This window comes from Podarcis melisellensis (assembly GCF_964234715.1).
Source record: "Podarcis melisellensis genome assembly, chromosome: 16".
In the NCBI taxonomy this organism is placed as follows: domain Eukaryota; kingdom Metazoa; phylum Chordata; class Lepidosauria; order Squamata; family Lacertidae; genus Podarcis; species Podarcis melisellensis.
The window spans coordinates 12,845,200-12,870,986 of NC_138533.1; the positions used below are offsets into that span (position 1 = coordinate 12,845,200).

The window sequence follows — 25,787 nt, forward strand, 5'->3', positions numbered from 1 at the left end:
AATAACACTGTGCTACCTTACAGGCGTGTTCTGTGGACAATGTAAGGCAAGTTCTTTCAACACTCAAAAAGGCACCACAAAAGTGTTAAGTATTACTGCTGGTGCAGAACTAGCTCTCCTGAGAACCTTGGCTTTTGTTGTTGCTGTTACAAGAGAGGCTTATTTGTAAAGCAAGTTACTAGTCCGCAAGGTTATGGAGGTGTGACAAACACACATTTTGTGTGTGTCTCCCCACTTCCCTTCTTAACCTTTCTACTTCTTACCCGTTCACTCCAGGTATTCATCGGCCTGTCCCTCTCCTACTTCTGCACACCAGCTGAGCCTAGAAACTCCAAGCCCAACTATGATAATCAGATCTGAATAAAATTGTGCTTTAACCTAAACCACCGAGACAGGACACAGAAGCCAGCTTTTCTGGTTGCAGAATTTGATTTCCCCACATCTCTCTTCTTAAAAGCATTGTTAGTTGGACAACTAGACTCTCATTCCCTCACATCTCTGGAGGTTGCCTGCATAAGCAAAAGACCCCCATTGCTCTTGCTTCCCCTCTCTCACCTCTTTCCCTGTCAGGACATGCCGTGCCAGTTTGACCTTGGCGAAGTTGCCCTTCCCAATTGTCTTCAACAAGCGGTAGTTCCCAATGTGTGGCTGCTCATCAGCGGAGGTAACTGGGCCGCGGCCTCGTAGCATGTTGGACTTTGTGTTGGGCTTGGACTCCGGATGTCCCAAGGCCGGCTGAGAAGAAATTAAAAAAAAAGAAGTTTGGTTTCTGCAATGTCTAAGCAGTTCTATTCAGTGTCAAAGTTCCCCATTTCCCACTTTCCATTCCCATTCTGGAATGAGAGAGAGACAGAATGTTACCCAGTACCTAGTAACAAATACTTATAAACAGCAGTCCTTCAAAAACGCCACAAAAGTTACTAGTCTACAAGAATGTGGAAAAATTGCTCAGTCTGTGCAATGTATATACTGCGTTGCAAAATTTATTGGGCACAGAGTTTGTACTTTAAAAATCCATGAAGTAGACATGACCCTACCCTCTATCACCCTACAAAACCTCCCCCATTAACCAAAGCTGCCCACAGTATATTCAATGAGATGACCAGCTGGGCAGCTGAAAAGTAGCATCCAGGGGTGATACCCAAACTCAAAACTCTAGCTGGGAAAAGATCCAGGATGCTTTCAGTTCAAGGAAGGGAGCACAGCTGCTGTACAGGCTGACTGCTTGGACCTCTTTGTGGATCACAGCTCAAAGCAGCCATTTCCAACACACCCTCAGGCAGATACAGGCTGACTGAGGATCTAGGATCTTATTTGCAGGGTTTATAGAAAGCCAAAGAGCAGAGCATGCTCAGAAATTCAAGGGATGCCTCACCCAGTTGTTGTTTAAACATGCAGTTGAGGCCACATCCCCTAAGGAAATGACACTGCCCGCTTTACCTTGCTTATCACATTCACCCTGCCATAATCATCCCCAATTCACACATAGGGAAATAAAACCGAGAGCATGCAAATTTGGTTCAGGCCATTCAAAGGCATAGCTGTGAACCAGAAGTATCTGAGCTGCGGCTCCCATTTTCTAATATATGACAGATGGAGAAGCTGTGGCCATCCAGATGACGCTGAACTACAACTCCCATCAGTCCCAGGCAGCATAGCCAGCGGTAAAGGATGATAGGACCTGTAGTCCAGCAACACTGGGAGGGCCACAGGCTCCCTATCCCTAGGATATTTTTCTTTATTTATTTGAAGGATTTATCAGCCCGTCCTTCATCAGTACAGATACCAGGGCAGAATTCGCACAAAATTAATAACCAGCATACAGAGATAAAACAACAGACCAAGTTCAGCGTTGTAGGAAGCTGCCTTATACAGGGTCAGACCACTGGTCCATGTACAGTCAGTAGTGTCTACACTGATTGGCAGCAGCTTTCCAGGGCTTCAGGGAGGGGACACTCTCAGTCCTACTTGGAGATCCCAGGGACTGAACCTTGGACCACTTGCCAGATGCTCTACCACTGAGCTATGACCCGCCCACAAAAGTAAACTAAGATTCTAGTCTTCGTGGGTCTGAATAGAGGACTGTATTATACTGGAACCTAGGAAACTGACATATCCTGAGTCAGACCACTGTTCCACCAAGCTCAGCATCGCCTATGCTGACTGGTAAGAGGATCTTCAAAGTGTTAACTTGATGTCAAAATAACTATGTTGGCATTTGCAAGAGGATGGTATTCCACAAGAGGCGCCACCACAGAGAAGGCTCTGTAAAGCAAGTTTTCCTAGGAGTGAAACATGGAGAAGTGTCTCCACACATCCAATTAACAAAGCAAAAGAAGTAAAAAGAAAAGGAGAGATAGTCCAAAGAGCTTGCAGTCAAAACAAGCTTTGCTCCCATCTATTCCACCTACCAATCTCCTCCCCAATCCTATTTCTGAATCTCTCCTCAAAACTGAAACCTCCAGAGCTCCATCTCTGGATGGCCTTGCCAACCACACCTTTAGGTCCAGAGCCCCCCATCAAAGAACTTGCTTGCAACATCTCCCAAGCTAATTTTATCTCACACAAGGGCAGAAGTTAGCTTTTTGGGGTGGGTGGGTGGTTTTTTTAAAAACCCACCACACTAAAAGAAAAGAGTTCAAAGACAATCAACAGAATTTCAAAAATCAACAGTGCTTTATATGAGTGTGTTTGATTCTTTCCACTTTTTGTCATCCTATGTGAAGCTACTGGCACAGGGCATTTGTTTGCACTCTTCCTAGCAGAGGAAACAGCGCTCTGTTTGCACTCCACTGACTGCAAGAAGTATTCCTGACTTGACAGTGACTAGAGAGGACAGTCCTAGCTGCAGCAAGTAGCAGGGAGCACAAAGACTCACCCAGACTTGACACATGCACGTTGACTGAGGACAGCATCTCACAACACTTCAGGGTGGGTGTGGGTGTTGGTTTTTTAAAGTGGTTACAGGATAATTGGACTATGACTTAAAAGTGCTTGATTGAGACCAGGCTGAACATGCCCACAACATTCCCATTGGCCAGATTTTCAACCCGTTTAAAAATCATGACCACTGAAATGCAGCCGTGCAAATCTCTGCACCTTACGAGAAGGTCTTGAATTTTGTGCAGTGAGCCTGCAGATGTGCAGAATGCAGACAGGCCTGGCAACACGGAAAAATGCTTTCTGCTCTGGCACTGCACCCCACATTTGGCTTGCTTTCCCAAGGACACTCTGGGCTGTTGCTCTCTTGGGCTCACTGCAACAGCTGAGCCACCATTCCAAAAGGCACCCTGGAGGAGCAGAATCAAACGCTGCATCACTCATTTATAATTTACACTCACGTCTGGGTACAGAAGGAGGAAAAGGAACACAAAACATCGACAACAACCAAATCTCGACTCCTGAGAGCAGGACTAGAGGCATGGGGACTTCACGTGACTGCACCTTCAGGGGAACCTATTCCGTAGATATTAAAATGTGGGCTGCCACTAAACAAGCAGCATTCAAAACTCCCATTGTTCTGGGCGCGTTTTGTGACAGGGAATTTCATAAACGCAAGCAGTTGGATGCAAGCTCTGGACACAGTACTGCGCCTAAGATTTCAGCTTAAAATTGCCACTGTTACTTGGAAGTAAAACCCAACCAAGTTCAATGGAGCTTCTTCCCAAGTAAAAACGTGCATGGATTGGGGACCTGAAAACTTTATTTTCTTTTCTACCCAACATGTTTTATTTAGGTTTCAGTTGCCTTGTTTAAATGCACTTTTAATGTATGCTGTGCTTTTAATTTGAAATATACTAGCCAGTTAGTTATGATGGTTTAAGAAATGTTTAAGAAGTGTTATCTACCTCAGACTCTCACAGTGATGCTTAAAATCAAAACCAATTTTGAAGTGGAATCACTGAAGGACCCTTAAGACTTAGGTCTGCGAACTGGACACTCAAGGTGGGTGTCTCTGCCATCAGCTGTATAGGCCTTTAATATGTGCTAATTGTGGTGCCAAAAAGATACATTTATGTGAAGGAAAGGGGGTGCAGGGAGAATCCAGGGCTTGTATGCAGAGTGGAAGGAAATGAGGGCCTTTTTCTGCCTCCCCACTTCCAGCTACTCTCTGAAGACTGGAGAAGAGACCCTCTTAAGAATATTAGGGGGGTGGGCAGGGGAAGGACTAGACCATGTGAAAAAGGAACGTAGTATTTTAGCTGCAGTTCATTCATTTTCAGCTTTGTATTCTTTTAATAAAAAAGTGTACCTAGACATTCCATTGTGGCGCCCATAAGCTAGGTTTAAGGTGCCATTTAGCTCTTAGCTTTCATATCTAAGTTTCTAACACCATAAACAAGTTATCCTAGAGGGAATCTGGTGGGATAGGAAGCTGCCTTATACCAAGTCGGACCTTTGGTCAATCTAGCTCAGTACTGTCTAGGCTGGCTGGCAGCGGCTCTTCGGGGTTTCAGACAGGAAGACTCTCCCAGCCCTGACTGGAGATGCTACTGGGGATTACATTTGGCGCCCTACCACTGGGGTTCCGCCCATTCCCAATCTCAAGCAAAAATATGGTTCTGTGAAATAAGCAGTGCAGTGGCAGAAAATAGAAAGCAAAGGCCACTTTAACTAAGTTAAAGCAAGGAAGGGAAATCCATTTCCCTCCAGGTGATGCTGAAGATTGGCCATGATGCCTGGGACTGATGGGATCTTTAGTCCAACATCACCTGGAGGTCACCAAGTTCCTCCATCCCTGCAAGAGAGTAGCAGAGCCATGTTGTGGGGTTGATATTTTCTGATGGTAATAAATCTGCACTCTCTCTCTCTCACTCATGCTAAAATGGATGCTTATACATTACCAAACCGAACTGAAAAGTGTTAACTTTCATGTATGACAACTTGGGATCCATATACTGTACATGAATGAGGCCCTCTCATGCCTGCCTGTGCATTAAGATCACCAGGAAATGCCTTTCACGTAGTTCTGCTGATAAGACGTGGCTCAGTGTGTGGTTACATCGCACGGGGCCTTCTCCATGACTGGTAATTCAGCCACAGAATTCCCTCCCTCCTGAGGTATAACAAGCATCCTCAGCTGGTCATCTTTTGATGTGGATTAAAAAGGTACCAATTCTCTCAGGCTTTTGCTGGAAACTGATGTGATGCTGAATTGAAGGCAGTTTACTCTGAAGCTTCTGGGATTTTACTTTTTTTGCATTTTAACTCTATTTTAAATGTTGTTGTGATTTTATTTTATAGGCATTTATCAGTTTTGTAAACATCATGAAATTGGTGGGTGGGATACAAGTGCAAGTATTAAGTATGTTTATAGCACCTGTTTATTACATTTCTCCCATCTTTCCTCCAAGAAACTCAAGGTGGCGCTGAACATGGTTCTTCCCTCCCTCTTTGCTTAGAAAAGCACAAACAAATACAGATCAAACAAACCAAACAATCCTAATTGATAAGGTACATTGGCTCAGTTAACAGTGCCTTTTAAAGCGTTAGTGAATAGTTTCCTTTGTTGCTTGCAGCTTTCCTTCCAAGTAAAAGAAGGTGGAGGGTTTGAAGCAGGTATTTCAATTTCCCTCCAAACACTTCCTTTAGCAGGCTGAGGTAGTGCACTTTTTTGTTTTGAGTCCAGGTGAGTTTAATCTTTGTCCCAATACATTTAAAACAGCTGCTTTTAAAAGACAACTTCCCAAGGAAGTCTTTTTCCCCTACCTGTCCCCTTATTACTTCAATTATCCTCACAGCCCTGTGAGAGAGTGTCACTACCCGCACACTGGCATTATGCAGCAGTGTAACGTTCCAAACCAGTTTCAAAGGCTGCCCCAGACACAACACATTGCAGTAACCCAAAGAGAAGGTTTACAGGGCGTGGAACACTGAAGCAAGGATCTCTTTTGGTCCCGGTACAGTCATGCCTGGCGCAGCAGCCTCAGCTAGAACAAGGTACTCTGAGCCACGGAGGGCATTGTGACAAAGACGGAACAATGAGCACCTCAACTATGAACCGCTCCCCTTTTAGGGGAGAGTATAGCCTCCTGCTGAACAGGTTGAACACCATTCACCAGCGCAAAAGTGGACTAACAGTACCTCTGCCTTGTCTGGACTGAACATCAGTTTATTGGCCTTCATCCACCCCATTACCATGCCTAGGATTTAATTTAGCATATCCGCCATCTCAGCCAATTAGATAAATAAGAGAAATAGAGTTAGGTGCCAGCTGCATTCCAAATCCCTAAATGATCTAATGTAGTACAGGATTGTGCATCAGGATTCAGGCAAATCCTGGGGATATGTCTGTATGGGGGGGGGGTGTCCTTGGCTTGTCAGAGGCAAAATGAAATCCGTATGAGGTGGCACCTCCTGTGATGCTTTGGTGATCCAAACAATAGCAAAAAGTTGCAGAGAAAGTGAAAGTAAGATCCCTAAGCTTTCCATAACATGAGGTGGGGTGGGGTGAAGGAACAGAGAGCAAACAATAGAGAGGAAAGAGAGTTGAGGGAGAGCTCCACTGTGACTGATATGTTTAGACATTGGAGGGAATAATTTTGTCTGAAAAATGAATCCCTTTTAGTTCTCTCCACCTTGAATCAACTTTTAAAAATATGGCTAGTACAAAAGCCCCTTGAGCTATTTGCCTGCAATTTGGTAGCCTTTTTTCACTAACTATGGGCTAGTTTACCTGCAAATTCCATTGACTTTGGTCAAAAACAAAGAGAAGTTGCAGCCTTTAAAAAACAAAAACCCAAATCCTGTGAGTGAATGGGAGGTGATGGAATGAAATAGACTGATGGATCCTGAATCAAATTGGGCAGCCCACAAAGCACCACAAACTGTAGCAGACTATTTTCTCAAGCACTGACTTGAGGCCCAAATGTTATGATCAGTAAGCACACTTGGTGGTTTGATGTTTATGTTACCTGAAGCCTGAATGCCACAGAGTTACAGAGATACCCACAGCACCACTTCTGTAAGCTGTGGCTACACAGATAAGTAAAACTACAGAAGAGCAGTGCCACCCACACCCAATTTTGACAAGCTCTCCAGAATGATACCATGATTGATTGAGGGATCAAGAGAATCAGTAGGGTTGCACCTCCATCTCACTTTGAGCAAAAGTCATGCTACAGAGTGACCCAGGCAGTTTTATTGCTAAAACCAAGCCAAAACCTCAACTGAAATGGACCTAGAAAATGAGTTTCATCTAAGAGTGTCTGGAGACGGCTGGCAACTACTGCTTGAATACTACGTCCGGGAAGGGAGTGTTAGCAATTGGCCCACAGTTGTTCAGAACTTCTGGGCCCAATGAAACTTTTTAGGAATACTAACACTATTGCCTGGGAATAAAGGAGGCTGGGAATATACCCTCTGTTAACAAGGAATTTGCTACTTCCTGCACTCAACCGGTCACCCCCCCCCCCTCTGCTTGATGCAGTTAGCTAGGATAGGGAAGGGCCACATCCACAGGCCCTAAAAGGTAAAGGTTATCCAGCAAGACAATTGTGAGGTCCGAAAATTGGTGGATACAGGCAATTTTGTTCTCAAAGTCTCTTGCAAACACATCACAAAGACCTACAGTACTGGGATTCCACCAAATCTATCAAATAAGATTTCAAAAGACTCAAAACCATTTGGAAAAGCTCCACAGGATGGCTTTGTGGGAATGCAATTATGGTTACTTCACCATCACTACAGAGAAGGCTTGATAATTAGCTCTTGTGTTCGGTCGGACTCATCATGAAATCTTATCCAGATGTGTTCATGCCATCTTTCAACCTGCTTCAATGCCCTCAGCTCAGGTGTAGGGTTCAGCTTAGCTCGACAACCACTCGAGGAATCTCTGCATTCCACAGAGTGACTAGGAATTTGAAAGAACTGCCAGTCAAACCAGCCAAGAAACTCACTAGATTCCATCAGAATTCATTAACCTCTAGTACCCACCCCCCTTGTTGAGGGGAACAGTTGCAATAAGCCATAAACCTCAACAGGGAGTGATCTGACGATGAAAAATACTGTATTTTTTGCTATATAAGACGCACCCGACCATAAGACACACCTAGTTTTTAGAGGAGGAAAACAAGAAACAAGAAAGCAACGCAAAGCCTCTTGAGTGAAGAGGCAGGAGCGCTCCTGCTGCGCTCAAGAGGCTTTGGTGGCTATCCCCGAAGCCAGAAGAGCAAGATCCTTCTTACTCTTCTGGCTTCTGGGATAGCTGCGCAGCCTCTTCAGGGCAGCGGGATGAAGGCTCCCCGCTGCCCTGAAGAGGCTACGCGCAGCTAAGCCAGAAGCTAGAACAGCGAGAGGGAATGCTGCACAGCGATCCCTCTCGCTGTTCTGGCTTCTGGGATAGCTGCGCAGCCTGCATTCGCTCCATAAGACGCACACACATTTCCCCTTACCTTTTAGTAGGGAAAAAGTGTGTCTTATAGAGCGAAAATACGATGCGTTGATATACAATCTTTCACTTTCAGATCACCATCCTCCTTTCCCGTAGAAAGAAGAAAACTGAGCATCTGTCCTACTACATGGGTTGGTCATGGTCCTAATGTATTAAGCAACTCCCAAATACTATGGAATCAGGACTCCATGGGCCAAGTGGGTCATTCCACATTAGTTTAATTTTGATGAAACTTTGTGTACACCCTTCCCTTATGGTTGAAAGAAACCCCTTAAAAATTTTTCCTCTATCTCGAACGGTTTTAATTTTATAGCACTTCGAAGTTTCGTGAAATCTGCATTTCATTATTTGTTGAGAAAGAGCATGTCTTGCAATAAATTTCACCATCAAGAACTTTTGATTCCATCATGCCCACACACTGAAAATTTAGGTTTTCTAAACCTACTTTTTCCACCCAAAAAACTACATTTATAATTTTTAAGGCATTTATAAAATCTTTTGAGTGCTGGTGTATTTTCCCCTGAAATCCTCATTATGTTATTGAACTCTGTGTACAATTCCAAAGAGATCTGATCATTGGTTATAGAGGAAAAAAAATAAAATGTACACAAGGCCAAGGATCTCAAGAGGGACAGAAATGCAGATTTCATGAAACTTTGAAGTGAGATAGACAAAAAAAATAAGGAGGTTTCTTTCAACCATAAGGGAAGGGTATATACCAAGTTTCATCAAAAATCTGAGACGGTGGGGACGAAACCCCTGTTTTTCACATTGATTTGATGTGGAATGACCCAAGTATGACTTAACCAAGAGCAGAGCATGGGTTGCCCATCCCTTTCTCTCCTAAATTAGCAGCAAGAGGGGTTTCATCCCAATTCTCCTAGCTTTTTTAAGTCACAGAAAGCACAAGCAGGCTGCTCTCAAAGCAGAAAATGCATCCATGGAAACCCATGAATATCCTATTTCACTTGCTCCCAGTGTATGAGCTAAGTCTAAGCCACAAGAGCAAGGAGAGGCAAACACGACCATTCACTCTTGTTGCAGAAAACATGGAGAAGAGGAACCATTTCTGCTGTTGAGACATAGTGGTCTGGTGTGGGGAAAGTGGATAGGAAGAAGTTTTTCTCCCTCTTGTAACACCAGAACCTGGGCCCATTCAATGAAGCTGAACGCTGGAAGATTCAGGATAAGAAAAAGTACTACTTCACACATTGTATAGTTAAACTATGGAATTTGCTCCCGCAAGATGTAGTGATGTCTACAGACTTTAAAGGATTGGATACATTCATGGAAGAAACAGTAAGGCTAGCAATAGCTACTAGCCACAGTGGCTATCTTCCACCTCCACTGTTGGAGTGAGTCTCAGAATACCAGGTGCTAGGGAATCAAAACTGGTGAGAGCACAGTTGCACTTAGGTCTTGCTTGCTGGGATTCTGAGAACAGGAAGTTGGACATGGGCCTTGGACCCAATCCAGCAGCAAGGTTCTTCTTACCTTCAAAGTGCTTGCTCTGTGGAGAAGGCTCACCAGTGTCTCCAACCAGTGGCCTTATGGTAGCACCCCACGTTGTGCAAAGACCTATCTGGAAGAACCCACCTCTCAAAATCTGGAGTGGAGGATGGCAATGGCAGTCTTAATCGTTCCAGAAAGAAAGAAGAGGTACTGTGGTAACTTGGGCAGAAAATGCAGCAGGGGATGTTTTCAGTCGGGCCGTAAGACTTCTGGATCAGGCCCAGAGACCAATCTAGTCCAACATCCTGTTCTCACAGTGGCTAACCAGATGCTTATGGGAAGACCACAAGCAATAGTCCAATAGCTTTTGTGATTCCTAGCACCTGCCCATCTCCTTACAAGTTAGTTTTCTATGTGCAGAGGTTTCCCCATTATATTATAATATGGAGGAGCCATCCCATCCCACGAGTCCCCAGTCTGAAGAGAGATACTCAAGGTATAGCATTACCTAGCAAGAACTAGGCCATGATCAGGAAAGGAAGTTAAGAGCTTTATGATAATCTAACAGGCTCAAGACCACGAGGAGCACAGAGGTCTAAATCAAACACATTGTTCTAATTATCTCTTCTTGAACCAGCTCATCATTCAAACCTTTTTAAAATGCTGCGCTCCCTCTCCCAACTTAAGAGATCATTCTTTGTAATATAACTTTTCAGAGGAATATCAAGCCTAGTCCGTTGCAGCAACACCAAGAATGCCCTTTGGCACCTTAACAAGACTAATAAAATTATGGTATAAGCTCTAGTACACATAAGCTTATGCCATATTACATTTGTTTAAGTCATTTAAGTTGCCACAAGACTCTTTGTTGTTTAAGCTTTAATCAACAGATTAAAAACAATCTTCCTTCTAAAATAAATAAATGACTGAGTGGCAGCTTTTGTTTATTAAATTGCACTTTACTCCTTTAAACACTCCCTTTTGTTCGCTAGCTCTCAACAACACAGGTTGTGGTAACATCCAAATTAAATTATTTTATCAATTAAAAAACAGTTTAAAATCAACAAAAATGATTTAACTGGCTCATAGCTCTTATTTAGAATCCCCTGCCTGTTGATATCATGCATGCACCTTCGCTGTACTGTACTCTTTTCGGTATCTGCTTAAAACATTTTTGTTTGGGCAAGCCTATCCGGACATGTTAATGATGGCATGTTTTAATATTAATTTACTGTTAATTGTTATTATTTTTAAATGCTTTTAATTAGTTTAAACATTTATTGTAAATTGGAATATTTATTGTAAAATGGCTTAGAGGTTTTACTACAATCAAGCAGTATAGAAATTTTATTAAATAAAATAAAAATTATTTTCAGAGTAAGATTTTTTTAAAAAGTCAGATGCCTGAAGTCATGCAGTTAAGTCACTTACAGTATCCTGAAATAAACTGTGATCCGAGTTTACCCATTCTGTGAAAATCTGATTTATTTATTTTATCCAAAAATGTATATCCTGTTTTTTCCACCACAAACATATTGCTCAAAACAGTTGACGGGTATTTAAAAAATAAGGACAAAAATAAAAATAGGAAGAATAATCCATCAATAAATCCACGATACCAAAAAATACCAAGGCTAAGAGAAGTATCAAAAAACTAAGGGCACAAAGCTTAAGTCAATTTGGATAGCCGGACTGGATTCTAGCAATCAAACTCCACATAATATCACTGCTAAGTCTTTATCAGGCCTAATAGATACCGCCAAATGCAAGGAGGGAAGGATATTTGCTGCCCCATAATATTTCAGGACATATCATGTTTTAATATTCTGTTAGGATTATTAGAGGAGCACGCAGCTAATTATTTATTTATTTATACCCCGCCCATCTAGCTGGGTTTCCCCAGCCACTTATGCCATGGGGCCTATCCAAGCCCAGCATCCCGTTTTCCACAGTGACCAACCAGATGCTGAGGGGAAACCCATAAGCAGGACAGAAGAGCACAATGGCCCTCTACTGCTGTTGTTCTCTAGCACACTGCCCCTTGTCGCTAGAGGCTAATAAAGTCACCATTTCAACTTTCAACCTGTGCAAGGGCCTTTGTTCATGAAGAATAAGTCTACAAATGCCTATTAAGCCTGATGGCTATGTTATACCTGCACTGCTATAGGCAGTATGCTTCTGAATACCGGTTACTGGAAACTGCAGGAAGGGAAAGTGCTGTTGTTGCACACAGGTCTTGTTCACAGGCTTCCCACGGGCATCTAGTTAGCCACTGTGAGAACAGGATGCTGGACTGGATGGGCTGCTGGTCTGATTCAGAAGGTCTCTCCTGGGATAAAGCAAAGCCAGTTCTGATCCAGCAATATTCCCCTACCCTTCCAGGATAGTACTTGGGTAGAGAGAGATCAAGAATGAGGCCTCAGCTTGAGTCTGCTTTCCTCGCTCACCATGGGCCAACCTGAAAGGACCGCATGCCCAAAATCTTACCAATCTGCATGGAATTAAAACTTGCTTCCTAGCCCTTGGGATTGGTGAATTTTACCTTTCTGAGGTCAAGGGAGTTTTTTTTATATGGGATCTCCCTGTTCAGTTACTCACTCTTGCAGTGAGAAGGAAGAGAGTGCATGTGAGTCTGAGGCCTGATCCGCATTTATCCCAGGGTGTAAAAGAAAGGTGAGTTGGGGGGGTCGCATTCTCTAAATAGAGCCCCTATTGGAAACTCAGTTTCCTACCTCCATCAGATCACTAGCCACAAAATACCAGTTTTTCCTCATATAATCACCAGATCTTAATCCACCACCTCATATAAGGATCCCAATTTGGACCCCAGGAACCATACCCAGTAATACAAGAGACTTACTACTCCCATTGTCATAGGCACAACGTATCTATGTCCTCCACTCATTAATCGTAGTCTTCTCTGCTACCTCACGCAGTAGTGCCTCTGCCAGTCAGAGGCAAGCTGTACCTCATCGATCCACCGCTGCTCCAAGAGAGGCCAAAGAAAAAATGAGAAAGAGAGGGAGAAAAGACTGGATCCAGTTGCCTGCTTTCTCGGCCGTGAAGAAACGGATAAGGCAGGTATCCCAAAATTACTGCGAACAAGTCTGAGCAAAGCAGCAGCTCGTGGAAACTCAAGAGGGAATAATCCTTTCCTGGGACGGTGCGTTTACCCCTTCATTTGTTGACCCAAAACTTTCCTGACGGAGCAAAGTACAGCAACAGAACTGAGGAAGTGTGGAGCTTCCTCATCCAGCCGGTGCCCAAGTCTCCACCTCCGATACCTGAGCGAGGCAACACCTTTCGCAATTTCCCCACTTGCTGAGCCAGAGAGCACCTGGGTTGTTTGGCAAGTCCTCCAAGCCTCTTTTAAAGTCTGAGTGATGGTGGCGGGGAAATATCTTACACACACCCCTCAAAAACAACAACCCCAAAACCAAATAGTTAAATAGAGCTAACGGGTTATTCTAGAATCCAATCAAGGTTTACTCCAGAAGGAAGTCCGAATTGCTAGATCCTCCCCCCTCCTCAAGACAGAAGGTAGGAGGAAACCTGCGTCTCACTTGGGAGGAGAGAAAGTGTGAGAGAGAATGAGTTAGAGCAACGTCAGGTTCTCCCCCACAGGAAGCTGCCAGCCCCACCCATGCAATCGGCAGGCAGGGCTTTGGAGAGAACCAGGGAGGGGAAGAGAAAGCAAAGGAAAAAAGGATGACGTTACCCCTTTGACCTGCCGTCAGGTGATCTGGAGCTCTGACAGGCAACTCTGTTGACTGAGCCCTGCAGAGCCTACTAAGTTTGCAAGGTGGATTTTTTTTTTTTACTTTTTTTTAAAAAGGCTGCCAATTTGAAAGGAGTGGAAGGCAGAGAAAGCCTAGGAGAGATTGTACAGAGGTACGGCTGAGCAAACAGCTTCTAGGCAGGGCTGGGTGTACTCTGCACTTAGAGAGACAGAGTTCTGCAGTTAGGGAAGCTGAATTCTGCAACTGGTATAAATTCTACACCTCAGCATGAATTCTGCCCAATTTATCCTGCCATTCTGCCCCCCACCTCCAAGCAACATAAAATGTATTCACTTTCTATGGTTCTCTGATCACTGGAAAGTTTATATACTTCGGCTTCAGTGGTTTCATGAGGCATTGCCCATATCCTTGCAAGCCATTAGGACCAGATAGCTTTAAAGAACACCATGAAACCTGAACATCTGAAACCTGCATCCAAGACTATATTCAACTTTTGTGTGTGTGTTCCCACAAAACTGCAGTTATAGGCTATCTACCTAGTTATAAGCAATCTCTTTCAGCTGTGTACAGGCACCAACGACCATGGTTTTCTGTATACGTATAGCATTATGAAGCCCAAACCACTCCATACCATCCCTTCACCCACATCTGATCATCTGCAGCAATTAACAATTGCCTCCAGGCAACCAGCTCCACCTCTGTAGTGTGTGAATGCAGAAGACATGCAGCAGCCAAAAGTATTCAGCTACACTGCAGATCCCCCTAGCAAAAAGGACAGAAAAAGGCCCATTTGCAGAGGTGCCACAGCTGTTAAAATGAGCCACAATACCACAAGAGGGTATTACAACTCCCTAATAGGGATAGAAGCTCCAGACATGCTGCAATCTTTAAGCTCCATCTCCACCCCCACAACTGGGACAAACTTTCTACTCCAGGGAAAAACCTTTTTAGGTGCCAGCTTCTCAGCAGCCAGGAACACAGGTGCTGTGAACTGCTCCAATTCACTCAACACTGTGCTTACAAAATTCAGGAGGAGTGTGCACCTTAGAATTCAGATTTTTTAAAAGCACCCATGGTTCTGTACACAAAGCTGCCAGTGGTCTGACTCGGTGGCCACCTTCAACACAGCTCCAACTAGGATGTCTCTTTAACCATAGTTTATTATTTTGTGATCATCAGGAAACTATAGTTGCCAACTTCAGAACAAGCTAGGCTCTTAAACCACAGTATGATGTTTGTTTAAGGCTTGTTTTGAAGCTGATAACCACAGTTTCCTTATTTTAGACACAAGTACAAAATGAAGTTTAATTAATTAGAGATTTCCTGGTTTAATCACAGGTCAAGGAAAGGTGCTTATAAGTATCTCAGTTTAGTAAGCGTGATCATCCAAAGAGGGGCAATATATTTAAGTACATAAGTCTTGGCTATGTCTGGGAACAGCTCTCTCAAGTTTCAGGCAGAAAGCAGTCTTCCCAGCTCTACTGTCAAAGATCCTTTGATAACTGGAGATGCTGAAAATCGAATCTGGGGCGTTCTGCATGCAAAGTAAGTGTGCTAATACAGAGCTCCCTAATCTGCAATCAGGCCAAAATAAATTTGCATGAGGATTACAGAGCAGGGTGGGGGTGTGGGGTTCTATGAGAGAACAATTCATTAGGAAACAGGAAGGTAACAAAGGCTCCCAGCAGCCAGGGAATGCTCACTTTCATTTGTCACAGTGCAGCTTACCAAAATATCAGCATATATACCCTATTTGAAATACTGAAGGAAGTGCAAGGTAACTTGTAGTTCAAATTAAAACTACTTCCAGCAGCTGGATATTTGCTTCAGTGTCATTACGGCAACAGCCAAAACAAAACAGTAGTGAAACACCCCCACACAAGTGTTAATTGTCATCTGTTAAAGTATTAATTTATCAATACACTGGATTAGAGCTTGCAGCTCTACCCCCAACCCACAAAGTGGAACACATGCATAGCCAACACCACCCCCCAGGGCAGGCTCCTGCGAGTTACATTTTAGATTCTAGCATTAAATTAAAAACTAACGACAAAAAAGAAATACTAGTTCGCATCTTTACTGTTACTAGTTTACTTGGAAATCATGAGTGTTAAGGAGCATAATAAACATGGTGTTCTTTCTGCTTGTAGAAAGCAGACGGAAGACCAACTTAATTATGTTTCCCAACTCTCATGATTTTGAAGTCGTTATCAGTTGTGTGTTTTTAAAGGTCTGCCTGAACTCTTAGCGTTTGATGTAGGAATGAGAATGGTGCACAAGAGGAAATGTAGTCAGCAGTTCATTCAGCACCTTCCTGTCACATTCATGAAAATGCACAGGGATTAAATGTGCAAATTAGAGGAGAGTCCCTCCCAACCCTGATGCTGCTCCAAAGCAGATGCCTAGAGGGGACTGACCCTTACTGGAGTATATGCAGGATGGAGCCTTTTGTTCAAGGCCCCTGAAGGCTGGGAATTTGCAACTGCAGCTGACTGGAGATGACTAGAGAAGCTTCCCGCAGGCATGACATGCACAGAGCCCTGGGCCAAACTGGGGCGGTGCTGCAGGGTCTAGCATTTTCTTTCTCCAGAGGTTTCCCTATATGGATAGAAAGAAGACAGCCAAATACTTCCCTCTGTAATTTAGTTGGTTGTTGAATTGCAGGTGTTGCAATACAAACCCTAATCTTCAACAGGCATACATTGTAGGAATATCGCAGCTGCTGCACACCAAGTCCCACCACCCATCCATCTAGGTTGGTATTGCCTTCATCAGTACTGCAGACCCCCTGTTTTTCAAAAGCCAAGCCATGGAACCCTGCTTTTGAAAAAAAATAAATGATGTCTCTATGGTGGCTTTCATTGTGTGAATGGTGTCATGGAGCCCCTGGGTGGACCACCAATTGAGGACACTGGCCTACATGACCATCAGGGTAGACTGTAAAATCTCTGTCAAGTGTAATGTACAGCAATACAGCAACAGTGCAAATAATAACCCCACCCCTCCAAAAGCTTCACACATATGACCTGCATCCAGTTATGGTCATAGCAAACAAGATTCAAATTCACACCTTTCCCTTTGGTCTCGGAAGTGCTCTGCTGCATCCCATCAGGCCAACTCTGCAGTGTCATAGATAGCCAATCATGAACCTCTGCTTTGTTCAAAGTCTCTAGAATGGTCGGTAAGCACTGTCCCCATGAAAAACAACAGCAGCTGCCACATGCCATCCACTAAGATACCCCGTCACTGCTCCGTTTGCCCACTAGACTTGCAAATGGGCCTGGTAAAATTAATATGCTGCACCCTGGGTTTCCATTTTGGGAACCGGAGGTTTCCTACTTCAGAGTAAGTAGGATGTCATTTGGCTTAACCACCCCACTACTTAGCTCATTTCCACAGGCTTCCCTATGAAACCCTGATGCAGGAGAGTGGCATTCTGTGAACACTTTCTGATTGGAGAGCAACCTCAGTTCACCTTCTCCATTTTGAAAGGATTCCAAAATGCACATGCACATTGTCTGGTCGAACAAGCTTCTCCTGATATTAATAGGACAACTGCGAACAATTATTTAACCTTTCTGAGACTGCTCTTCTATTAAAATTAAAGATACAAAGCAGCTTACAGAGAGGACAAACCCAAGCAAAAATGGAGGCAATAAATTATTAAGTTATTTCAAACCTAAGAGTGGAGATCAATAAAGCTTACATAAAATAAAAATCATAATAGCAGCAGCGAGACAATAAAAGCTATAAAAAGCCACTAAAAACCACTAAAAGCCTCAGAAAATATATGAAAAGTACTAACCTCTGGAAAAGTCTAAAAAAGACACCCTTGTGCCAGCTCAGCCCACCCCAGTCATTTCTTGGCCTTCAGTTTCCAAAGTTCTCTTTGGGAAAACAAGGGCAAGATAGCCAACTATTTGCATGGATGGATTAATGGCACTGACAAGGTGCACTGTGACCTAGCCCTCATAAGAGGAGAGGTTTAACACATCCACACCCCTACATACTATGTTATGCAATGGAGAAGGCTGGAGCAGCTTTCTGTATGTTTAAAGCAGGAGTGGGGAAACTCTGGCCCTCCAGTTGTTGCCAAACTACAGCTCCCATCAGCACCAGCATGCATGGCAAAAGGTTCCCCACACCTGGTCAAAGCAAGGAGATCCTTATGACCAAATTCTGCACCACATTATTATTTGTACAAATGTGCATTTAATGTGTCTGGCACTTCACTCAGCACAGGAGGGCTGGGTCCTACCTTGAGGAGCAGACAATTTAAAACCTGACATAGGCAAAAAAGAGGAAAGGTGTGTGTGGGAGAGTAACCCAAGGAAAGAATAAAGGCATCACTAAATGGCAGATTCTCTACTTGGTCTCTAAATCTATGGGCTCATAGAACAAAGCACACACACACATGTTCTGGGCTTCAGATTCTTATGTGCTTCAAATTTATTCCACAATGTAAGCCTGCCTGAGTGGGGAAGACAGTCAGCAAGTGAATGTGCACTTGAGAAAGTCTCATCTGCTTTTGTAGAGGCCCAGATTAAGTTCATTCTCTGGGTCATCCAATAATCTTTTCAAATTCTTAGTCTACATCAAGCCAATTTTTGTTCTGCTGAGCCAATACACAAGTTGCCTCAGAACCAAATTTTGTTTGGGTAAACAACAATCACCACAAGATATCCTAGGAGTCATTAGCCTCATTCACCAATTAAAGGCAAACAACAGCCTGCAGACATCTGGAGGAGGAGATGGAGGGACACCCTAACACACAATTATCCCACACAGTGTAATGACCCTTCCCTGCATTTTATTTGGGCTAGAATGCAACATCAATTTGACATTCTTAACTAAGGTTTTGGAGTCGCCTGAGGCTGAGGCTTGAAAAAAATTGCTGTATATTCACCGTCAATTTGGTGTGCTTGTCTTAAAGCCACCAATATTTCAAAAGGCATAAAGGTTTTAACACATTTCATGTTTGCAAAAGCAACAAACAAAGGAATACTGTAAGTGCATTGTGAGGGGACCATGTCCAACAATTGTTCAAAGTGTTGCATAGTGATGTGTGCACACAAAGATGTATTGCATTCCTGTGGGAACCCTGTCTAGGAAGGCTCAAGCCACATAAGTCTCCAGAGGAGAGCAGGCTAGACTTCTCTTCCTCTAAAAGGGTCCCCAAGTGCAATGCCTAACTTTGGCATCTATTAATTTAAGTGGGGATAACAGGTGTATTTGGGGAACACCACTTGTGTGTTAACCCTGCTCCCTCCCTATTACAAAAAAAGTCAAAAAATCAAGTTGCTTCTACCTGCACCATTCTGAGCTTGTTACCCAGGAACATGAAAAACCGTCTTGTAATGAGTCAGACCACGGGTGCATTTACCTTAGGGACCATTCACAGACACTGTCTGGTAGTGACTCTCCAGATTTCAGACATGGGCTTTTCCAGCCTTAATTGCAAACAATGTGATTGACCACTGAACTATGACCCTTCCCTAAAGGCATTTCACTCTTGGTGAAGCTGGTGTGACAAAAGTATGGGGTTGAGGAAAGAGAATGAAATGAATAGAAGAGCTGCCATCATTATTCATATTATGCTATCTCAGGTGGGTATCTATCAAAATGGCTGCTGCTTCACATCATCTGGCCAGTTTTAGCCTGGCCACCATGTCATCCACCTCACTTCTGGCCCCAAAGAAGCTAGGAATGCATGTCATTACTGATTAGTATATTGATCCATATCTACTGCTCCAAAGCAATGAAACTGTACACTGGAAGAAAACTGAGCCTTTAAGCTTGGAAGCTTCAGACTATCATCTCAGCATACTGGCAGAGGAAATACAGATATGATGTGTATACACAGATCCTCCCCGGAAAAAAACCCAAGCAGATTTTCTGTGGAAAACACAGACCAGGCTTAACATAAAGTGTATTTCAAGAGCATTAAAAAAAGAAAGAAAGAGAGTTTAAACCAGGGGGATTCATTTGGGGGGCCTGGTTCCTGACATCATTTATTCTGTGGCAACCAGAATTTAGACAGTGACAGAATTCTGTCTTTCTTGGTGTGTATGTTTCTATCTATCTCATACAGAGCAGACCCTGGGCATAAGAACCTATGATATGCTTCAAGGCGGGGGATGGGGAAGAGCCTGTAGCCCTCCAGATGTTGTTGGACTCTGAACTGCTGTAAGTGCCAGCCAGTATGGCCAATGATCAGGAAAGATGGGAGCAATATCTGGGGAACCACAGGCTACCCACTCCTGCTTTAAAGGACCCCTGCATGAAAATATATCAGTGCAATTCTACTTGGGAATCCTCCCTCTAGTTCACCTCCCCATGAAACTCGTGAGGCGGATTAGGCAGAATGGGGAGGCAACTGGGACCAAGGCTGCACAGAAAAGCTTCCTGGCTCTGCAGGGATTTGAACAGCTTCCCAAAGAGAGCTCAATCTGGCCTCTAAAGTTTATCTAAATCTCCTTAAATGCCAAAAGGTTTTTTGAAGGAGAAAAAAACACACAGAAAGGTAAAAGCAAATACGGGTGGAATAAAGGATGCTTCCTCAGGCCACCAGCTTAAAAAGTACACCCACACCCCTAGAAAGCTGATTGGTAGATAGGCTGTTTCACCAACTTTGCTAACCTGTCGCCCTAGGAACTTCCTTCTCTCCCCCCCCCCCCCAACTTCATTTTGAGCTAGGCAGCCATGGAGAAAGTTCCTTAGCGCAGCCCTTCCGGTTTCCTGCCAGAACTTGTTAGTCCGGTTACTCAGCAGAGCAACTCCAGTTACATTTGCATCTCCCTGCAGTATGTTTGTTCTGAATAAACACCCACTGAAGAGTTAACAAAAGGAGATAGAGCTATTTACCTCTGACAGAAGGAGGTCACCTAGGAAAAGATTATGCTTCATTTGAAGTCACTCCTCAGGAGTAAAAGGGGTGGGGGTTAAGAAAAACTATAAACCAGGTGTGGGGAACCTGTGGCCCTCCAGATGTTGCTGAATGTTAACTTCCAGTATTGCTGGGGCTGATAGAAGTTGTGGCTCAGCAACATCTGGAGGGCCACAGGTTCCCCGCACCTGGTATAAATCCACCAAGCCAAGAGCCAAAACATTTGAGGAGGAAGCCACATAGGGCGGTCAGCCAGTTTACGTTAATGCTCACTCCGTAATTAAATATAAATCAATGCATATATGACCAAAATCTCTATTGATACAGGCAAGTAATTTGCAATAAAACAAAAATACTCAGCAGTCAAAGAAAGCCATGTTACTTATTTCCCTTTTCATTTACAATCACAGCAACACTTTCTTGCTTGAAAAGGTCATAAGAACAGTACTGCTGGATCAGGCCAGTGGCCTATCTTGTCCAGCATCCTATTCTTACTGTAGTCAAGCAGATCCCCATCCACAAGCAGGACCCATTAGTGTAGAAAGAATATACCGTATTTTTCGCTCCATTGGACGCACCAGACCACAGGACGCACCAGACCATAGGAGGGGGAGAACAGGGGAAAATTTTTCTTCTTGTTCTCCCCCTCTAAAACAAGGTGCGTTCAAGGTACATTCACCAGAGCTTGTGGGGCTGGCGGTGGGGGGAAGCACTGCTTTCCCCCGCCAGCCTCAAAGATCCCTGAAGCCTTTGGAGCGCAGCGCCCTGCTGCCCTGCAGAGGCTTTGCGCGCAGCCATCCCCAAGCTAGAGCAGCGAGATGGAGCCCTCTGTCTCGCTGTTCTGGCTAGGGAACAGCCTTGCTAGCTTCTGCAGGACAGCGGGGTGAAGGCACCCCGCTGCCCTGGAGAGGCTGTGCGCGCAGCCGTCCCCAAGCTAGAGCAGCGAGACGGAGCGCTCCGCAGTGCTCTGTCTTCCTGTTCTGGCTTTGGGCTTAGCGGTGCAGCCTGCATTCGCTCTATAGGACGCACACACATTTCCCCTTAATTTTTGGAGGGGAAAATGTGCGTCCTATGGAACGAAAAATACGGTAGTCTTATCCTCCACAAATCTGTCTAACCTCCTTTTAAAGCCATCAGAGTCGGTGACCATCACTATATCTTGTGGGAGCAAATGCCATAGTTTAACTATGCACTGGATGATGAAGGAGGAGGAGAACCATGTAAGCCGCCCCAAACCATTTGGAAACGCTCCATTCCATCTGAATCAGGAGATGCTGTGAAGAAAGTAGACTGGTGTCTGGAAGCAGTAAAAAGTTGGATGGGGGCCAACAAACTGAGGTTGAATTCTGATAAGATGGAGTTTCTGTGGATGAGTGGTTCCCATGCCCAGGAATTAGATGTAGAACCTGTTCTGGAAGGGTTGCACTCCCCCTGAAGGAACAGGTTCCTAGTCTGCGAGCATGCCTGGATTCCAACTCCTCAATGAAGTCTCAACTGAATTCTTTGGCCAGGAGTGTTTATGCCCAGGTTGGGCTGAACTGCCTACTACTTGGACAGCCTGTCATACTTGGACAGCCTGATCTCAACTGCCCAAACTCTAGTGAGCTCCCACTTAAGACTACAGCAATGTGCTCTATATGGAGATGCCATTGAAGACAACCCAGAAACTGCAGCTAGTGCAGAATGTGGCTACTAGATTGGCAAGTGGGGCAGCCGGGTGGGACCATGCACCACCCTCAGGAGAGCTCTCCAGCAGCTGCCAGTGAGCTACTGAGTCCAATTTGAGGTGTTAGTACTAGCATACAATGTCCTAAATGGCTTGGGATCAAGTACCTGAAGATCCCCCACCACTAATAGGACCCAAAGATCAGCATGGGAGGCCATGTTGGTGGTGCTGCCTCTGGTTGGTGTTGACTTGAGACAAGTTCATCTCCCTCTCTGACTTTCAGGAAAACATACAAACATTCCTGCTAACCCAGGCATTTGATGACTGAAAAAATACTGGCCATGATGACAACCTTGAAATAAGCAACTGTGAGGGTGTGTGATCATTTTTAAACGTGTTTTGATGTTCTAAAATGTTTTATGTGCTTATTAATGTTACAGTGGTACCTCAGGATGCTAACTGGATCTGTTCCGGAACCCATTCGCATCCTGAAGCGAACGTAACCCGCGTCCACGGGTCGTGATTCGCCGCTTCCATGCATGACGTCATTTTGAGCGTCTGCGCATGCACGAGAGGCAAAACCCGGAAGTAACACGCTCCGTTACTTCTGGGTCGCTGCGGAGCGCAACCCGAAAATATTCATTCCAAAGCTACTTCAACCCAAGGTATGACTGTATTTGTGTTTTTAAATTCAAAAACACAAAAGGTTTGCTGCTCTGTGCTCCTTTGGGAGGAAGGGCAGGGCAGAAATCTGAAAAATAAAGTAAGTAAATAAAATAACACAACTGACATGGAATCAAATATGCTCAAGCACATTACTTTGATGGCACTTAAAAATAAAAAAGCACAAGGGCAAACCAGTCCCTGCCCTGAGAACCTTTCGATCAAAAAATCTAACACAGCAAATCAAATGCACCATCATCTTCATCATGATCACCACCACCAACTGCATGCTAGCCAAAGTTCACATAACTGAAGCAGAGGAATCTACATTTCATTTTGGCCATGTTAATCCTCAAAAGCACACAATTCTCCTAATACATATCTGCCCAGAACTTGAGAATAATTACTTGGGAGAGGGCCTTTTCAGTGGTGGGACTCTGCTTGGGAAATGCCCCCCTCAAAGAGGCTCCCCTTGTGCCTAAGAACAAGAGTTTTGGGGGTGCCAGGCAAATGCTTTCTTGTTCTCTTGGGCTTTTATATTACAATCCATTGGGAGCTTCTGTTTGTGCACCAAATTCATCCCTGCTAGGTTCTTAAGTCCAGTTTTAATTGTTTAAAAAAGGAAAATTCAACACTTCATTATGAAGCTAAAATAACAATATTTTAATTAAAAAGAACAAGTTCAGAGTTCTTAACAAAACAATGATGTGCCAGGTAGAAATCTAGACTTGCAAAGGGGGCAGTACTGAGCAGGACTTGTAAGAATACTAATCTAGCTTTGCCATCTCCCTCAAAGCAAGCCCTCAAAGATGGAACTTGAACTAGGAATCTATCACAAGAACTTTCCATCATCCTTAAAGGTAAAGGTAAAGAGACCACTGACCATTAGGTCCAGTCGTGGCCGACTCTGGGGTGGCAGCGCTCATCTCGCTTTATTGGCCGAGAGAGCCGGCGTACAGCTTCCGAGTCATGTGGCCAGCATGACTAAGCCACTTCTGGCGAACCAGAGCAGCGCACAGAAATGCCGTTTACCTTCCCACTGGAGCAGTACCTATTTATCTACTTGCACCTATTTATACTACGTGCTTTCGAACTGCTAGGTTGGCAAGAGCTTACAGACACCATATTAGTAAGTCACCTAAGTTTCCCACATGAACAAAGGTGGCTGTGAGACTAACATCGCCCAGCCCACTGGGTGAGGCAGAGCTGGAATTGAGCATTAGCCAATGAACCATACTAATCTTCAAGTTTTTTTCTTCTCCTTTCTGCTTAGAAGCTAGCTCCCTCTACTGCCAATAGGTGCATCAATACACCTTTGCAAGCTTCTGTAAATCTGGGATAACAAGTTAGCCTGTGGAAGATTAGACTGCATCTTCTTTTTAAGATATTCTCCAGACTTATCAATCTAGGTTCTAGCTGGCACAAGCCCAGGCCACAAGAGTCTGACACAGGCACAGACAGACAGACACCCACACCCACACACCCAATATCACCAAGAACAACTGGCACTGTGCTTGAGCAACATGGTCACAAAGGCGCTCCAAACCGGAGTCCCAACACATTTCGATCCAAATTTCTCATTTCCTACTGCGCATGGCCATCTGAAAGGCAACTAATGTCAAACAGCCAGCCCTGGAGTTACAGAGATAAGACGGTAGAATGAACCTGCTTCCCAAATGGCAGCTTTCAAACAGGAACAGGAAGTGAGGCCTGTTTGTCACTCAAGGCTCCTTTAGCTTTATGGCTCCAATTTAATGCCAAGCTTAAACTGAACAGGCACCTGGCGACTGCCTCCTTGCAGTCTGGAGGAGGATTCAGGAGGCTACTGGGAACATAAATTGCTGTGGTGCTGCTGTTGTGAACTGACACAAACACTGCTTCTCAGCAAAGGCTGCCACCTATCCTATTCATAACAGGCCAACAGGAGATGGGGTAGGGTGAGGACAAGCACTTGTAGCTCAGCTACCTTTGCAGTACCATATTTAAAATCAGCCTAAGTTTCAGCATCAGATTAACTTAAACGTCAACAATAAAACAAATCACTTCCTTATACAGAAAGTCCAGATGGCTGCCCTTACATGTGCCAGTTTATTAGTCTGGCCCGGAAGTGAGGAACCTTTTGCAGCCCAGGAGGGCAACCATTCAAGGGCCACATGCCAATGTTGAGCAGGGCTAGGGGTGGAAGTGGGTGCGGCAATATATGTGAATTTTAGCATTGTACAGTAGGCTGGTTTTTACACACCCACCCACCCACCCACCCACCCTCACCCTGAATCCTCAATCCAGAGGATGGCCTGGAAATAGTTCCAAGGGCTAGACAGTAAAGCCTGGAGGGTCTCATTTGGCCCCAAGACCCGAGGTCCCCCACACAAGGTCTAGCCTGTTGACAACAAAGCCCCATGCACTAGAGAAGGCCATCATTAAACAAGTTTAAAACTACTAACAAGATCATGCGAGTGCACACATATCCAGGGTGGCAGCTGAAGACTTCTTCTGCTTGCACATTTAACACAGTGCTGCTGCAAGCACCAAATTGGAACTGGGGTCTTGCAGGGGTTAGAGCACGGCACTTGCAAGAGTTGCATTAGGATGGTGATTTCATCAAGTCACAAACCAGCAGGCACTCTGATTCTGGCTAGTGCTGCTTTCCTCTTGTCACAGGAAGTGAGCCTATGACTATTTTCAGCCTTTCCCAATTGCGAACCCTAACGGCCAGCTTTCTTGGGAGAGCCAGTTTCCCTTTACAAGATGAAGGCAATCATTTGGTGATCATCAGGGGCTGGTGGAGGAAGAAGTTAAAGAAACTGACTCGTGTAAAGCATAGCACAATTTTAAGTTGGAATGAAGTGGGCAGATTAAAAAATACTGATGTACACGCTCCAATTGTGTGACTATGAAACAGAATGCAGTATGTGACAAATCTCTTCCTGTATTTAAAAAAGGAGACATTTGCTTGTCATTGCTTAAATTCTGGTGTGATGCACAAAG

General features: G+C 44.3%; 1 protein-coding gene across 14 annotated transcripts in view; it reads right to left on the reverse strand.

Moving 5' to 3' along the window:
* The window catches only part of MARK2 (microtubule affinity regulating kinase 2), a 111,553-nt gene that overhangs the window by 34,868 nt on the left and 50,898 nt on the right, over nt 1–25,787 (reverse strand). For 13 of the 14 annotated variants that reach the window (XM_081891421.1, XM_081891433.1, XM_081891431.1 and 10 more), the window contains exon 2: nt 556–735. In XM_081891421.1, coding sequence (XP_081747547.1) covers nt 556–735 — 180 coding nt within the window. Of the gene's footprint in view, nt 1–555; nt 736–12,704; nt 12,828–25,787 lie in introns of those variants that run through there. The other variant, XM_081891427.1, reaches the window with a different exon arrangement.